The following is an 18,715-nucleotide window of genomic DNA, read 5'->3' as shown; positions in this document are numbered from 1 at the left end:
TATAATGGTAATTTTTCCCATTATCTTTCATGTTTGTAAATTTATGATTCACGCTGACATGCACATGCCATTTGTTGATATATTTACTTTCAAATGATGACAGGTTGAAAATAAAAATACAGTTAACTTTAATCATTCTGGAACATATGAAAATGATTTTTTGGTTTGGCTAGGACAAATATTTATATTCTAAACATCTATGAACATTATTTATATGAAATTTCTAGAGCAGGCTGTATTGCATAGTGCTTTATATTTAATTCAAATAACTCAGATATCACTGGGCATTGGATAACATTTATTGTTAAAGTTGAAAAATAGGGTTCTAAAATATTTTGTATTTTCAGATTTAAAACCCAATAGGTTGAAGAACTGATAATAAAGGGCATTAAAAATTGTCTATGGATTCTGTGTTCAATTTAAGCCATATTTTCCTTGTTTGAGATCCCAGTAACCATGCAGCAGACAGTGATTTGTTGTTTCATGTTCTTTTTGAGATGTTCAGTTTCTTTTCTTTTAATCCAGGTTCACTGATTGATAATATTCATTCCTCCAAACCCACACACAAAGCTTTCATGTGTTAAAAACTCATATTTCCACTGCTTCCCAGGTCTTAAAGATGCTATTACATATTGATTACACATCTAGTTGTAATCACCTTCAAATAATTGTTTCTACTCTTACCATAATACCCCTGGTATTACCTTCTCACTTTTGGTTATGCACAATAAACCTGGCCATGTCAAATTAATTACTACACTAGTTCCTGCTTATAGTGATCAAGTTAATTGAAGGACACAGACATAAGTTATTTTCCTTGCTGTCTAGTCTCAATGAATTCTGTTACCTTTGTCTCACAGTAATTCAATAAAACAAAATGTTAAGGTAATCCAACCTATTAAATGTAAGATAAATAACAGATATTATGACTTTCCTCAAAAGTTGTTAAAATATACTATTTCCATAAATGTGTCTAGTTGTGCTAATCATTTTTTCAATTGTAAAACAAAATTACGTGTAGAGAGGATGTAGAGCACCCGAGTTTTTCTTATATTGCTGAAAAGAGTGTGCATTGTTACAAATTTTGAAAACATTTTCTAGCAGTATCCTATTAAGCTAAGTGTGTGTAAACTTGAAGACACTAACTCTATTCCTTGGTAAATACCCAGTGGAATTGAGTGGTTGTCTCCACCAAAAAAAAAATATGCTAAAATACCCACAACATTAGTTGTAATGACCTAAAAGTGTAACCACTCCAAGTGGATATCATCAGTATAACAGTAAACAAATACTACTGAGCAATGAAAAGATTACAAATGGACATATATGAAATAAGGATACCTTTCACAGTCTGATGTTAAACAAATGAATCCTGGAATGGAAGATTATAATTCTTTTTTACATTGGTTTGTTTGAGCTAATCTATGGTGTTAGATATCAGAATTATGGTTGCTCTAAGGAAAATATCCACTGCAAGAAGTCACAGGTGAACCTCCCATAGTTCTGGAAATATTTCAACAGAGTGCAATCTAGTTCAACTCCAGTGGTCTGTACAGTTAAGATTCATGCTGATATACATCTACAAAGATTGAAAATAGCATTAAGTACCTTTTTTGACATCTGTGTAATGACTAACACAAGACTATGTTCTTATAATTGCCCTGTAACTTCAATGTGAAGACACAGAAAACTCTGCTGATTTCCTTTTGAAATACCATTTTGTGTTGTTTTGTTTCCTTGTAGTGTCCTGAATTTAAAAGGCCCAGGGACATTGCAGTTGACTGGGTGGCTGGAAACATTTACTGGACTGATCATTCTAGAATGCACTGGTTCAGTTACTACACTACTCACTGGACCAGTCTGAGGTACTCTATCAATGTAGGGCAGCTGAATGGCCCCAACTGCACCAGACTCTTAACAAATATGGCTGGAGAACCCTATGCCATTGCTGTAAATCCTAAAAGAGGGTAGGTTAATGGCTTAGTATTTCTATGTCTTGATAATGAATATCTTTTATAGAAAAGGTGCTCTGTAGACTTTGTCTCTGTAATGAGTGTTCAATGTATAATAGTGTCGCATGACTTTTAAAAATCCTTTTACTACTCCTTTGTACCAAAGCATGTCCTTTTCATACCAAATGATGACACAAAATATATTTTTTCCTGAAATATTGCTGTATTATGCATTCATTGTACGTGTGTATCTGTGCATGCTTATATGTATGTATTGTAGAACAATGAACCTGGTGTGATAAACATATAATCTATGTTTTTAATCTAAAATTGAATTATCAAAATATTAATCATAATATCAAGCATAGTATGTGTAGAGTACTAACATTTTTGGCTATTTGTGGTAATAAAAGATGAAGATATATACCTATACAAACAAATTTAAAGACTGCATCACAAACATTTCCGTTTTTTAGTTAGAGATGTAAACCTACAAGAAATGACCAAAAAAGAAATAGAAAATGTTAACTAAAACTCTTAATCATCCATAAAGTGGATCAATAACTCCTTAGTAAAAAGTGACAATTTATACTTCATTATTATAATTATGCAATCTTCTCAATTAAAGAATAATTTCTGCTTGAGAAAATAATTACTTCTCTATAAAAAAAATAGCATCTTCATACAGCATCCATAATAAAATGACTATTCTGTTGAAACAAAAGGGAATTTCATGTGATGGAAATATTTCTCTCTGGGTTCTAATGAAATTTTTAAAATTGAATTTTGGATATTAAATAACGACCTATGGTACAACATAGTATACAGTAATTTTCAAATTTTAGTGGTATAGGCAAGAATTTGTTTAAAATGTTGATTCCCCTGGCTGTTTATTGGAGGTTCTCATTTTGTGTGTTTTGAGTTGGAGCCAGAAATCTACTTTTTATGAGACCCTGGGGGTGATTCTGAAGAGCCACTGCTTTGGGGAGCAGAGTCGGGTTATAGCAGCACCCATCATCAGGCTAACCTCTTTGACCTGCTGTCTTCAGGATGATGTACTGGACTGTTGTTGGGGACCACTCTCACATAGAAGAAGCAGCCATGGACGGTACACTGAGAAGGATTTTAGTACAAAACAACTTACAGAGACCCACAGGTATGATTTCTGACACATGCTAAAATATGAAGCAGGGTTCTAAATATATTTCTGTTAACAGTTACTTCTAATTTTGTTGGTATCATAAGTATTTTTACAAGTGGATAAAATGACTTATAAGTGTGATTTTATGAAGTTATTTGCATTTCATGACCTATTCTCTCAACTTGAAAATCAGGTCCTTAAACTGTCAGTTATATTATATAAATATTATTTGAAACTTGCCTAAGTTGTAGGGCTATTTGTCGGATTTCACAGGCCTGAAATGTTGACAGTTTATGGAGATCCATTAGGGTATTTTTACATATGTATGTAAATGAAGTTGGGATATTTGGAAAAATTTCTAGAGGATGAGAGATGAAATGAACAAATAGGTGGCTAAATATAAATACTTTATGTGAAGGACAGGTTTGATGATGTTTTGCCTTTTCATTCAGAGCTCTTTTCGATTTGGCTTTAATCTCCCAGGCTGACTTGCCATTTACGCTGCTACTCCAAACCCTGTGTGTTCTCAGGACTGCCCAGGAGTTCAGATCTTTTCTGTCTCCATGGTCTTTTTCCCATGCCATTTTTCTCCCAGCTCCCCCATCTAGAATGTCCTTCCAAACTTTCTCTACCTAGCTGAATCTTTCTCATCTTGCACATCTAACTTTAGTACTTCTTCACTAAAACATTTTCAGACAACAGGAGCCTCAGGGGCTCTGTGCCACCCACCTTCCACTGACTACACCTCCACAAAAGGACATAATGCATTGTTTATAGTACATATTGTCTAATAATTATGCATTGTAATATATTTTCTAGTTTAAATTATTTATATTTAGTGCTTATGTTCTTATTAATTGTTAATATGTTTTATGACTTTCCATGCATTTAGATTGCATTTATTCTTTATGGGAAGAAGCCATATTTGAAATTTAGTCTGTTAACATAAATCTGTTTCCATCCCATGCTCATTAACAAATGTGCCAGAAATTGTTTCAAATGCTAAACGAACAATGGGAAGCAAGTTCTAACCTTCATGAAATCTATATTCCTATAGAGGATAGAATATGTATTTATATATACTGTCACATTTTTATGTGTTCTATACAAAAAACCATAGTGAAAGGTGGGCTGTCAGTGAAAGCACTATTTTAGTTTTGATGATCAGAGAAGTCATCTATAGAAGGGTGATATTGAAAGGCCTAAAAAAAAGAGAAGTAGCAAGCGAGATGAAGTGTGAGGAAAGTGCTTGTTAAGAAAAGAGAATAGTCAGCTCTGAGTAAGAAATTAGCTTAGCATGAAAACAGCAAGAAAGTTAGTATGCCTAGAAGCATATAAACAATTCAGGAGACTGGAAGATATGAGGATAGCAAGGTGACTAGGGCCCTCAAATGCAAAACTGGATTCTATTCTAGTTTTAAAGAGAGGTTTTTGAGGGTATTGGCAAGGTGAGTGGCATAATCTCAAACAGTTTCCATTTTAAAAATACTTCTTTGGTGTTAACATTTCACATAATCCTATTAATAGTATATATAGCTTGTTTTTATTTTAAAGAATGACACTGGCAGCAATTTGTAGAATTACCTGTAGGATGGTACTTAGAAGGATGCCTAAGGTGAGGATTCTTGTAAAAGTCATTTATGAAGGAAGTGCTATGCAGAAGAAAGCTGTAAAAGATAGAGAGGAGGGGAAGGAATCCAGTAAACTGTGTTTCAGGTGAAGTCTAGTCTATGGTTATGTTTGGAACATAAATTTATGACAGGCAAGGTCATCTGCTTTATATGTAACCCGTCAGTCATTAATTGGCCTTGGGGCTGTGATGTTCCAAGCAAAGCTGCTTCAATCGGTTAAGCACAATTATCTGGAGAAGGAGAATATGCGTGAGTCCTCATTGCAAAAGCACCAATGTGAAATTGGGTACTCCTGTTTAGCAAAGGAGATCTGCACAGGTACAACAGCATCTCCAACACTGGTCCTGGTGACAGATGCATGGATTTGACATCTTCCATGTTTTACCCATTCAGCTCAGCAACTCTTATGGGTACCTTAGTGATGAACATGACACAGTTCTTTTTCTCACAAAGTTGACATTCGAGAATGAAAAAAATAAGGCATGTGCAGAAGTAAGTGTCGTTTTTGCAAAGGGTGAGAATTGTTTCATGTTTTATAATATCAGAGTTTAGAGGTGAGAAAGATAATCCCCAATACAGAAAAACTATGTGAAAAGTGACATTTGAGTAAGTATTTGAAGAATGGACAGGTATTTTTAGAAAGCTCTTGTTTGGGGTCAAATACACCTGGTTTTTAATCTCAGTGGATTATTTATTAGCTGTGAGATCTCATACATGAACATATTTCTTTCAAACTTTTGCTTTAGCAATAGAAAAGCAAAAGGTTGACTGAACATGGTGGTTCATGCCTGTAATCCCAGCACTTTGGGAGGCCAAGTCAGGTGGATCACCTGAGGTCAGGAGTTTGAGACCACCCTGGCCAACATGGTGAAATCCTGTCTCTACTAAAAATACAAGAAAATTAGCTGGGCATGGTGGCGGGTACCTGTAATCCCAGCTGTTTGGTAGACTGAGGCATGAGAATCGCTTGAACCCAGGGGCAGAGGTTGCAGTGAGGTGAGATCCCATCATTACACTGACACCTGAGTAACAAGAGCGACACTCCCTTTAAAAAAAGATAACTATAAATAACTTAAAATACCAGATACATAAAATAATATAGTCCTCTGAGCCAGGGGCTCTAGTGTAGAGCACATGGTTGCCCTGCTGATGTCAGAAATCATGGCACATCTAGAAGGGCACAAATTGGGTGATATAACATGTGAGAATAGAAGACCTTAAGTGCCAAGGGACTTCAATATAACTTTTTAGCCAATATTGAGCCATTGTATAATTTTGATTTAAAAAGTGAGTCAAATAATATGTGCCTTCACATGACACGCATTATTATTGTTATTGGGCACCATATAAGACACAATAAATATAATATATGTTCTGTTTCAATCAAGTATGTGGCAGTTGAATAACCAGCTCTATGAGAGCAGGAACATGAACTCTTTTTACTGATGATAATGGCTTCCAGGTCCATCCATGTCCCTGAAAAGTACATAAACTCATTCCTTTTTATGACTGCATAGTATTCCACAGTGTACATGTACCACATTTTCTTTATGTAGTCTATCATTGATGGGCATTTGGGTTGATTCCAATTCCTTTGCTATTGTGAACAGTGCTGCAATGAATATATGCATGTGGGTATCTTTATAATAGAATTATTTATGGTCTTTTGGGTATATACCCAGCAATGGGATTGCTGGGTCAAATAGTATTTCTGATTCTAGCTGTTTGAGGAATTGCCACACTGTTTCCCACAATGGTTGAACTAATTTACATTCCAACCAACAGTGTAAAGTTGTTCCTATTTCTCCACAGCCTCATCAACATCTATTGTTTCTTGACTTTTTAATAATTGCCATTCTGACTAATGTGAGATGCTATCCCACTGTTCTCCTGATTTGCATTTCTCCAATAATAGTGCTGTTGAGCTTTTTTTCATATGTTTGTTGGCCACATGCATGTCTTCTTTTGAAAAGTGCCTGTTCATGTCTTTTGCCTACTTTTTACTGAGGTTGTTTTTTTTCTTGTAAATTTAAGTTCCTTGTAGATTCTGAATTTATACCTTTGTCACATGGGTAGATTGCAAAAATTTTCTCCCATTCTGTAGGTTGTCTGTTCACTCTGATAGTTTCTTTTGCTGTGCAGAAACACTATAGTTAAATTAGTTCACATTTGTTATTTTTTTTATTTTGTTACAATTGCTTTTGGCATCGTTATCACGAAATCTTTGCCTGTGCCCATGTCCTGAATAGTGAATAGTATTTCCTAAGTTTTCTTCTAGGATTTTTATAGATTTGGGTTTCCCATTTAAGTCTTTAATCCATCTTAAGTTAATTTTTATATAAGATGTAAGGAAGTGATCCAGTTTCAATTTTTTGCACATGGCTATCCAGTTCTCCTAGCACTATTTGTTAAATATGAACTCCTTTCCCCATTGCTTGTTTTTGTCAGGTTTGTTGAAAATCAGATGGTTTTAAATGTGCAATCTTATTTCTGAGCTCTCTCTTTGTATTGGTCTATGTGTCTGTTTTTGTACCAGTACCATGGTGTTTTGGTTACTGTAGCTTTGTAGCATAGTTTGAAGTCAGGTAACATGATGCCTCCAGCTTTGTTCTTTTTGCTTAGGATTATCTAAGCTATATGGGCTCTTTTTTTGGTTCCATATTATTATTATTATTATTATTACTATTATTTTTGAAACAGAGTCTTGCTCCATTACTCAGGCTGGAATGCAGTGGCACAATTCTGGTTCACTGCAGCCTCTGCCTTCTGGGTTCAAGCAGTTCTCCTGCCTCAACCTCCCAAGTAGATGGGATTAGGGGCACCCACTACAATGCCCAGCTAGTTTTTGTATTTTTAGTAGAGACGGGGTTTCAGCATGTTGGCCAGGCTGGTCTTGAACCCTCAATCTCAAGTGATAAACCTGCTTCAGCTTCTCAAAGTTCTGGGATTATAGATGTGAGCCACCATACCTGGCCCCCATGAATCTTAAAATAGTTTTGTTTGTTTGTTTGTTTGTTTTTCCTAATTCAGTGAAAGATGTCAATGGTAGTTTAATTGGAATAGCATTACATTTATAAATTATTTGGGTAGTATGGACATTTTCACAATATTTATTGTTTTTATCCATGAGCATGGTGTGTTTTTTCAACTCATTGGGTTTTCTCTGATTTATTTGAGCAGTGGTTTGTAGTTGTCCTTGAATAGGTCCTTCACTTCTCTTGTTTGTTTTTTTTTTTCCCCATTTATTTTATTGCATTTTAGGTTTTGGGGTGGGGTACATGTGAAGAACATGCAAGATTGTTGCATAGGTACACATGTGGCAGTGTGATTTGCTGCCTTCCTCCCCATCACCTACCTCTGGCATCTCTCCCCTTGCTATCTCTCCCCAGCTCCGCACCCCCCACCATCCCTCGCCTATTTCCCCCCAACTGACCCCAGTGTGTAGTGCTCCCCTCCCTGTGTCCATGTGTTCTCATTGTTCAATACCCGCCTATGAGTGAGAACATGAGATGTTTGACCTTTTGCTCTTCTGTCAGTTTGCTGAGAATGATGGTTTCCAGGTTCATCCATGTCCCTACAAAGGACACAAACTCATTATTTTTGAGAGCTGCATAATATTCCATGGTGTATATGTGCCACATTTTCCCTGTCCAGTCTATCATCGATGGGCATTTGGGTTGGTTCCAGGTCTTTGCTATTGTAAACAGTGCTGCAGTGAACATTCGTGTGCACGTGTCCTTATAGTAGAACGATTTATAATCTTTGGATATATACCCAGTAATGGGATTGCTGGGTCAAATGGAATTTCTATTTCTAGGTGTTTGAGGAATCGCCACACTGTCTTCCACGATGGTTGAACTAATTTACACTCCCACCAACAGTGTAAAAGTGTTCCTATTTCTCCACATCCTCTCCAGCATCTGTTGTCTCCAGATTTTTTAATGATCGCCATTCTGACTGGCGTGAGATGGTATCTCAATGTAGTTTTCATTTGCATTTCTCTGATGATCAGTGATGATGAGCATTTTTTCCTATGTTTGTTGGCCTCATGAATGTCTTCTTTTGTAAAGTTTCTGTTCATATCCTTTGCCCACTTTTGAATGGGCTTGTTAGTTTTTTTCTTGTAGATCTGTTTTAGTTCTTTGTAAATTCTGGATATCAGCCCTTTGTCAGATGGGTAAACAGCAAAAATTTTTTCCCATTCTGTTGGTTGCCGATTCACTCTAATGACTGTTTCTTTTGGTGTGCAGAAGCTGTGGAGTTTGATTAGGTCCCATTCGTCTATTTTGGCTTTTGTTGTCAATGCTTTTGGTGTTTTGGTCATGAAGTCCTTGCCTACGCCTATGTCCTGAATGGTTTTGCCTAGATTTTCTTCTAGGGTTTTTATGATATTAAGTCTTATGTTTAAGTCTTGAATCCATCTGGAGTTAATTTTAGTGTAAGGTGTCAGGAAGGGGTCCAGTTTCTGCTTTCTGCACATGGCTAGCCAGTTTTTCCAACACCATTTATTAAACAGGGAATCCTTTCCCCACTGCTTGTTTTTGCCTGGTTTGTCAAGGATCGGATGGTTGTAGATATGTTGTGTTGCCTCTGAGACCTCTGTTCTGTTCCATTGGTCTATATCTCTGTTTTGGTACTAGTACCATGCTGTTTTGATTACTGTAGCCTTGTAGTATAGTTTGAAGTCCGGTAGTGTGATGCCTCCCGCTTTGTTCTTTTTGCTTAGAATTGACTTGGCTATGCGGGCTCTCTTTTCATTCCATATGAAGTTTAAGGTGTTTTTTTCCAGTTCTGTGAAGAAGGTCATTGGTAGCTTGATGGGGATAGCATTGAATCTGTAAATTACTTTGGGCAGTATGGCCATTTTCATGATATTGATTCTTCCTAACCCTGAACATGCAATGTTTCTCCACCTGTTTGTGTCCTCTCTTATTTCGTTGAGCAGTGGCTTGTAGTTCTCCTTGAAGAGGTCCTTTACGTTCCTTGTTAGTTGTATTCCTAGGTATTTTATTCTCTTTGTGGCAATTGTGAATGGAAGTTTGTTCTTGATTTGGTTCTCTTTAAGTCTGTTATTGGTGTATAGGAATGCATGTGATTTTTGCACATTGATTTAGTATCCTGAGACTTTGCTGAAGTTGCTTATCAGTTTCAGGAGATTTGGGGCTGAGACGATGGGGTCTTCTAGATATACAATCATGTCGTCTGCAAATAGAGACAATTTGACTTCCTCCTTTCCTATTTGAATGCCCGTTATTTCTTTTTCTTGCATGATTGCTCTGACTAGAACCTCTAGTACTATATTCAATAGGAGAGGTGAGAGAGTGCATCCTTGTCTAGTGCCAGATTTCAAGGGGAATGCTTCCAGTTTTTGCCCATTCAGGATGATATTGGCTGTTGGTTTGTCATAAATAGCTTTTATTATTTTGAGATACGTTCCATCAATACCTAGCTCATTGAGGGTTTTTAGCATAAAGGGCTGTTAAATTTTGTCAAAGGCCTTCTCTGCATCAATTGAGATAATCATGTGTTTTTTGTCTTTGGTTCTGTTTATGTGGTGAATTACGTTTATAGACTTGCGTATGTTAAACCAGCCTTGCATCCCCGGGGTGAAGCCTACTTGATCATGGCGGATAAGCTTTTTGATGTGCTGTTGCAATCGGCTTATCAGTACTTTAATGAAGATTTTTGCATCTATGTTCATCATGGATATTGGCCTGAAGTTTTCTTTTCTTGTTGAGTCTCTGCCGGGTTTTGGAATCAGGATAATGTTGGTCTCATAAAATGATTTGGGAAGAATTCCCTCTTTTTGTATTGTTTGGAATAGTTTCAGAAGGAATGGTACCAGCTCCTCTTTGTATGTCTGGTACAATTCGGCTGTGAACCCATCTGGACCTGGGCTTTTTTTGGGTGGTAAGCTTTTAATTGCTGCCTCAACTTCAGACCTTTTTATGGGTCTGTTCAGGGTTTCGGCTTCTTCCTGGTTTAGGCTTGGGAGGATGCAAGTGTGCAGGAATTTATCCATTTCTTCCAGGTTTACTAGTTTATGTGCATAGAGTTGTTTGTAATAATCTCTGATGATGGTTTGAATTTCTGTGGAATCTGTGGTGATATCCCCTTGATCGTTTTTTATTGCATCAATTTGGTTATTCTCTTTTCTTTTTTATTAATCTGGCTAGCGGTCTGTCTATTTTGTTGATCTTTTCAAAAAACCAGCTCCTGGATTTGATTTTTTGAAGGGTTTTTTGTGTCTCTATCTCCTTCAGTTCTGCTTTGATCTTAGCTATTTCTTGTCTTCTCCTAGACTTTGAGTTTTTTTTTTTTTTATCTTACTCCTCTAGCTCTTTTAATTTTGACGATAGGATGTCAATTTTTGATCTCTCCTTGCTTCTCTTATGGGCAGTTATTGCTATATATTTTCCTCTAGAGACTGCTTTAAATGTGTCCCAGAGATTCTGGTATGTTGTGTCTTCATTCTCGTTGATTTCGAAGAACATCTTTATATCTGTCTTCATTTCCTTGTTTATCCAGTCAACATTCAAGAGCAAGTTGTTCAGTTACCATGAAGCTGTGCGGTTCTGGGTATAGTTTTTGAATTCTGAGTTCTAACTTGAGTGCACTGTGGTCTGAGAAACTGTTTGTTATGATTTCCATTCTTTTGCATTTGCTGAGGAGTGATTTACTCCCAATTATGTGGTCAATTTTAGAGTAGGTGTGATGTGGTGCTGAGAAGAATGTATATTCTGTGGATTTGGGGTGGAGAGTTCTGTAAATGTCTATTAGGTTTGCTTGGTCCAGGTCTGAGTTCAAGTCCTGGATATCCTTGTTAATTTTCTGTCTGGTTGATCCGTCTAATATTGACAATGGTGTGTTAAAGTCTCCCACTATAATTGTGTGGGAGTCTAAGTCTCTTTGTAAGTCATTAAGAACTTGCCTCATGTATCTGGGTGCTCCTGTATTGGGTGCGTATATATTTAGGATCGTTAGCTCTTCTTGTTGCATTGATCTTTTTACCATTATGTAATGTCCTTCTTTGTCTCTTTTGATCTTTGTTGCTTTAAAGTCTAATTTATCAGAGATGAGAATTGCAACTCCTGGTTTTTTTTGCTCTCTATTTGCTTGGTAAATCTTCCTCTATCCCTTTATTTTGAGCCTTTGTTTATCCTTGCACGTGAGATGGGTTTCCTGGATACAGCACACCGATGGGTTTTGTCTTTTTATCCAATTTGCCAGTCTGTGTCTTTTGATTGGGGCATTTAGTCCATTTACCTTTAGGGTTAATATTGTTATGTGTGAATTTGATACTGCCATTTTGGTGCTAGCTGGTTGTTTTGTCCATTAGTTGATGCAAGTTCTTTATTGTGTTGATTCTCTTTACCATTTGGCTTGTTTTTGGAGTGGCTGGTACTGGTTGTTCCTTTATATGCATAGAGCTTCTTTCAGGAGCTCTTGTAATGCTGGCCTGGTGGTGACGAAATCTCTGAGTACTTGCATGTTCACAAAGGATTTTATTTTTCCTTCACTTATGAAGCTTAGTTTGGCTGGATAGGAGATTCTGGGTTGAAAGTTCTTTTCCTTAAGGATGTTGAATATTGGCCCCCACTCTCTTCTGGCTTGTAGTGTTTCTGCTGAGAGATCTGCTGTGAGTCTGATGGGCTTCACTTTGTGGGTAACCCGACCTTTCTCTCTGGCTGCTCTTAGTATTTTCTCCTTCATTTCAACCCTGGTGAATCTGACGATTATGTGCCTTGGGGCTGCTCTTCTTGACGAATATCTTTGTGGTGTTCTCTGTATTTCCTGGATTTGAATATTTGCCTGCCTTGCTAGGTTGGGGAAGTTTTCCTGGATAATATCCTGAAGAGTATTTTCCAGCTTGGATTTATTCTCTTCGTCGCATTCAGGTACACCTATCAAACGTAGATTAGGTCTTTTCACATAGTCCCACATTTCTTGGAGACTTTGTTCATTCCTTTTTACCCTTTTTTCTCCATTCTTGCCTTCCCATTTTGTTTCATTGAGTTGATCTTCGACCTCTTTCTTCTGCTTGGTCAATTTGGCTGTTGATACTTGTGCATGCTTCGTGAAGTTCTCGTGTTATGTTTTTCAGCTCCATCAATTCACTTATATTCCTTTCTATTTTGTCCATTCTCGTTAGCATTTCATCAAATCTTTTTTCAAGGTTCTTAGTTTCTTTGCATTGGGTTAGAACATGTTCTTTTAGTTCACAGAAGTTTCTTACTACCCACCTTCTGAAGTCTGATTCTGTCATTTCATCACACTCGTTCTCCATCCAACCTTGTTCCCTTGCTGGTGAGGAGTTGTGATCCCTTGTAGGAGGAGAGGTGTTCTGGTTTCGGGTGTTTTCATCCTTTTTGCGCTGGTTTCTTCCCATCTTTATAGATTTATATCCACCTGTCGTCTTTGTAGTTGCTGGCTTTCAGATTGGGTCTCTGAGTGGACGTTCTGTTTATTAATGATGAGGTTATTTCTGTTTCTTGGTTTTCATTCTGACAGTCTGGCCCCTCTGCTGTAGGTCTGCTGAGGTCCACTCCAGGCCCTGTTTGCCTTGGGATCACCTGCAGCAGCTGCAGAACAGTAAGGGTTGTTACCAGCTTTCTTCTTCTGATATCTTTGTCCCAGAAGGATACCCGCCAGGTGTCAGTCTGATCTCTCCTTTATGAGGTGGCTCTTTGGATACAGGGGTCAGGGAGCTGCTTGAGGAGATGGTCTCTTCTTTATAGGAGCTCAAATGCTGAGCTGTGAGCTCCATTGTTCATTCAGAGCTGCTGGGGCAGGTACGTTTAGGTCTGCTGCAGCAGAACTCATAAACTGCTTTTTGTTCCCAGGTGCTCTGTCCCAGGGATTTAGGGCTTTACTTATGAGTTTCTGTTATACTGCTGCCTTCTTTTCTTTTTCCTTCAGAGCTGCCCTGTCCAGCAAGAAGGCAGCCTAGTCACTGTCTGCCTGTAGAGGCTTTGCTGAGCTGTTGTGGGCTTCGCCCAGCTGCCAAGTGAACTTCCCTGCAGTCCTGTTCATATGGGTGTAGTTAGAACTGCCTCGGTAAGGGTGGCCCACCTCTTTTAAGGTGGAGTCTCTCTGTAGTGGCGGGTTGCCTTGGCAACGGCGGGTTTCCTCAGCAATGGCTGGTTGCCTTGACAACAGCAGGCTGCCTCAGCATTGGCTGACTACCTCCGTAGTGGCGGGCTGCCTCGGTAATGGCGGATGTCCCTCCCTCTCAGAGCTGGACTGTCCTGGCTTCAGCTGCGTTTGCTGTGAAACTCTCAATCCAGAGAGTTTCTGATTGCTGTTCTTTTGTGGAGGTGGGACCAGCCGAGCCTGATCGCCTGGCTCCCTGCCTCAGAGCCTTTTTTAAGTTGGTGCTCCAGTCACCTGTTGAAGAGGCACCGGGGTCTGTTTGTTTTGCCCTGCGGCCACTCACTGTGCTGGCTTAAACAGTGGCACTGAGATTTGTGGAGCTTTTTTTTTTTTCCCCTGGAATCTACTGTCCTGGTTCCCTGCTCAGTCTTTTTAAACAGACGAATGGGCGACTTCCCGTGGCTCCAATCACCAGCCAAAACAGCACGCGGACCCGTGTATTTTGTACAGAGAACCGCTGCTCCGGGGCGCTGACAAAGCAGCTGCCTGGGGCAAAGCAGCGGCGCTGGCGACCCATGAAGCGCCTCCGCCTGGGAATTTCCTGTGGGCAATAAAAATGCGGTGTCCACTCACCCTCTGTGCTTTCACTGGGAACTGCAATCCTGAGCTGTTCCTAAATGGCCATCTTGGATCCTCCTTCACTTCTCTTGTTAGCTGTATTTCTAAGTATTTTGTTGTCTTTGTAGCAATTGTGAACGTGAGTTCATTCATGATTTGTCTCTCTGCTTGTCTATTGTTGGTGTATAAGAATGCATGTGATTTTTGCGTATTGATTTGGTATCCTAAGACTTTCCTGAAGTTGCTTATCAGCTTAAGAAGCTTTTAAGCTGAAAAAATGGGGTTTTCTAGATATGGGATCATGTGATCTGCAAACAGAGATGGTTTGCCTTTCTCTCCTCCTATTTGAATACTCTTTATTTATTTCTCTTGCCAGATTGCTGTGGCCAGAAATTTCAGTACTATGTGGAATAGCAGTGCTGAGAGAGGGCATTCTTGTCTTGTGCTGGTTTTCAAGGGAAATGCTTCCAGCTTTTGCCTATTCAGTGTGATATTGGCTATGGGTTTGTCATAAATGGCTCTTATTATTTTGATGTTTGAGGAGCATAAACTGTTTTGTTGTTTGCTCTGTACATAGTACCTGACAGTGTGTGGTACAGGGGAGATACCCATGAGTATGCAGGGTGTCAGACAAGGACACTTTCCAGCTTTGCATCTAGTAAGGAGGGTATGTAGTATTACGTCAGTTTGATTTTGAACTATATTCTTTGATATTTAACTATATTCTTTGATATTTAAACTATGTATTTTGATATTTAACTATAAAAACTACATTCTTTGATATTTAAAAGCTTATTTATGTTGCCTCCTATCTCCCCCAAATTGCAGCAATTTCTAAGAAAATAAATAACTACATACTGGCCCTGGAGCACTCATAATTGTTTGATTCATTAAGCTAATTCATTGGCCAACACAAGGTCTCTAATTAAATAAAGTGTATATAAATATTAGGATTATTTTAATGTTACTTGAATTTAGTTTACCAACACTGATATAAACAGATGGTTATGTGTGTATGTGTGTTTGTGTGTGTGTGTATGAAAAATAAGTTTGTGTTTGTGTGTATAAAAAGATAACTTTAATGTAGTTTCTAATCTAAAACTTGAAGTAGGCAATTGAACTCAAAAAATACTTCTAAAAATTTTTAAAATAAATTTATTATAACAGTTTGTATCTAGATCCCCCCCACACACACTTTGGCTCCTTGTATCACCTCTTAAATCAAGAATATAGTAGTTTACACTTGATGGTTATTACTACTTTACAAATCTTGGCTTTCCATTAAAACAGAATGTATAAAATCTTTTTCTCCATTTCTGAAAAACAGTGATTTAAATTTATTGTTCTATCCAAGTCCTGCCTCTTAAAAATCAGTGTGTTACATACTATAGTCATTTCATATAACATTTTAGTTTTTTCCATTTTCTTTCTTTTTTCTTTCATTTTTTCTAGCCTATGATGGAAATAGGGAAACTAATAGATCTTAGAAAATTTTAAAGTTCAACAAAAGTGAAACTTAAAATCCAAAAGTGTAATAGTAGTCTTGATATCAAGGGAGATGTAAAGCAAATGACTACATGATTAGCTCCATTATCTTGTGTCACTAAAACTTAGTGAGCCTGTGTCTTTATCCTTTATAAACCTTTCAAACTGTGATTCCATTATACTTGATTACAACAAGTATGTCATTTTATTTCTAATTTTCTGTGGTTCCAAATATTCATCTTTCCCTGTTCAGGTAAGAATGAGTTTCTTGAGAATTGATTTTTCCCCCATTTTATTATTGGTTCTTTATTACAGAACAAAAGAAGACGTGATATTTTAAAGATAGACATGAACTTGTTCATTCATATAAACTTGATTCTCATCTCTATAACAGGAAAAGTTAGTTGATTCCTTTATTAACTTTTTAATTTAGAAGTCTATCTCTTTTATTAAAGGACTTAATAAAAAATCAAAACTATTGATTTGTGGATTTTTCTGGAGTATGAATTCCACTCATCTATAAACTTTGTTATATAATTTTTATCTAGATGTAATTCCATCCAATAATACAAACTATGGACAGAGCTGATAAAGATGGATATGTCTTAGACCAACCTAGACCAATAATGCAAAATATGACACTTTTGAGAACTTTTTACTGCCTCTGAGTCTGAAAAATAATATTGTTGATTAAATTGGATTACATACTCATTTTTTTTTATTTCCATGATTGCCAATATTAATATATTTAAGTGTAAAACTAATGTTATCAGGAGCAGTTTTTTGTTTTAGCCACTTCATTATTGTAGCACATTGGTAAAGGAGAGAGAAACATGTTTTTAGCCCTTCTCAGTCAGCTGTTTTGAACTATAGGAGCAGCAGCAAAAAAAACTGGATAATTTGTGGTTCATATTACTCATAATTCTATGTGAAAATGCAAAAAAATCTCTTTTTATGTGACTTCAAAGAGAAAACTACTCATTGAGCAGAAACCAGTAAAACAAGGACCACTTGCTTAATTGTTAAATTATTTCTCATAACCTGGTCATGCATGGTACATCTCTATACATTACTTGAGGAACAAAATATTTAGTTTGATTACACATAGGCTAAATATTTATAATTAACTGAAGAATTATTCACAAATGATTTCCAACATGGATTATTTATATTCTTATTATTAAGTCTTGGTTCAGTTACACGTGAATAAAGGTCTAGCACAGACTCAAAAGTACCTTTCATTCAGTTGCCTTGCCATTAAAATACACTGCAGTTGCTTATTCAATGTTCTGATTGGGAAAGCTCTTCAGTTGCCTAAGGTATATAACTGCATTGTTCTTTCAGGGTATGCAGTATGTCATATTTAGATAGTAGCTATGCCACAAAAATTAATCTACAGCAGTGAAGATTTATTATACAATTCCTGAGTCATACATAATACTCTTCCATATTTAAGGAGGTTTACTTTCTTAGACATTTCTATGTGTTGAGGATATCTTACAAAAAGATACTGAATGGATTCCAATCACATTCATGAAATCAAAAGTAAAACTAAGACAGTAGAAAAATATTATTTTTACTGTATATTATTTCAGTCCATTATCATTCACTGACATCTACCTATGATAAAAATGAAGACAAACAGTCTCAGAGAAAATTAAGTATCACTAGAACTTTAATTGACAACTTTCCTTTTATTCTTTCCTACCATAAACATCAATCTTTTTTTTTTTTTTTTTTAATGAGAGGGTCTCACTCTGTTGCTTAGGCTGGAGTGCAATGGTGTGATCTCCACTCACTGACCTCTGCCTCCCAGGTTCAAGTAATTCTCCTGCCTCAGCCTCCTGAGTAGCTGGGGTTGTAGGCATGCACCACAACATCCGGCTAAGTTTTGTATTTTTAGTAGAGATGTGGTTTCACCATGCTGGCCAGGCTGAACTCAAACTCCTGACCTTGTGATCTGCCCCCCTTGGCATCCCAAAGTGCTGAGATTACACACGTGACCTGCTACACCTGGCCAACATCAATCTTTAGTCACATTAACTTCAGCATGTACACAGATGTCCAATAACACTGTCAGCCAACTGTTAATGGGTTAAAATGTCTTTTAATTAAGTACATGAACCTTTTATATTCTGAGAACTATACTTCTTGAAAAAATTAAAAATACAAATAATTACACTAACTCATTTTAAATAATGGTTGGATAAATGATTTAAGTAATGAATTCATTCTCTGTATAATATGAAGATGAAAATGGAATTAGGAAAAAGCCTATTAGAGATTAGCTATATTTAAGCAACCATAAATATGGGTAGAAGGGATAGTTGGGGCAGATTTTCCAATGTGAAACAACACTTTTGCTAGAATTTGTTAAGTAAATGCCATGTACTCTGAACCCACGTATTTGAGATAAAGACTGAGATATTTTTCCTGATTTCTACAGTATCATGATGGGCACTGGGTACTTTCTATGATGCTTGAAGACAAATATCACCTGTAGTTACACAATAAGAAGCAAAAGTATGATTTTGAATAATTTCAAATTTGTTTGCACTATTTGTCTTGTATGTGTTGATTTTACAGGTTTGGCTGTGGATTATTTTAGTGAACGCATATATTGGGCTGACTTTGAGCTCTCCATCATTGGCAGCGTTCTGTATGATGGCTCTAATTCAGTAGTTTCCGTCAGCAGCAAACAAGGTTTGTGAAGTGCTTTTGTCTTCATTTTTGATTGTTACTGAGAGTGTTAAATACTAATACATAAACGTAAGTATGAATGCTTTGCATTCTGG

The 18,715-nt window shown here is 37.0% G+C and overlaps 1 protein-coding gene across 2 annotated transcripts in view; it reads left to right on the top strand.

The window, feature by feature from the left end:
* LRP1B (LDL receptor related protein 1B) overlaps nucleotides 1-18,715 on the top strand; it is a 1,894,725-nt gene that overhangs the window by 1,784,199 nt on the left and 91,811 nt on the right. For both annotated transcript variants that reach the window (XM_032286208.1, XM_032286207.1), the window contains exons 78-80: nucleotides 1,744-1,967; nucleotides 3,002-3,108; nucleotides 18,507-18,623. In XM_032286208.1, the coding sequence (XP_032142099.1) occupies nucleotides 1,744-1,967; nucleotides 3,002-3,108; nucleotides 18,507-18,623 (448 nt within the window). The remainder of the gene's footprint in view (nucleotides 1-1,743; nucleotides 1,968-3,001; nucleotides 3,109-18,506; nucleotides 18,624-18,715) is intronic.

Source organism: Sapajus apella, unplaced genomic scaffold, assembly GCF_009761245.1.
Source record: "Sapajus apella isolate SASKATOON/1434 unplaced genomic scaffold, GSC_monkey_1.0 scaffold18, whole genome shotgun sequence".
NCBI classification, from domain to species: Eukaryota; Metazoa; Chordata; class Mammalia; order Primates; family Cebidae; genus Sapajus; species Sapajus apella.
The sequence above is the reverse complement of the archived record's forward strand: the minus strand, read 5'-3'. Positions and strand labels throughout refer to the sequence as shown.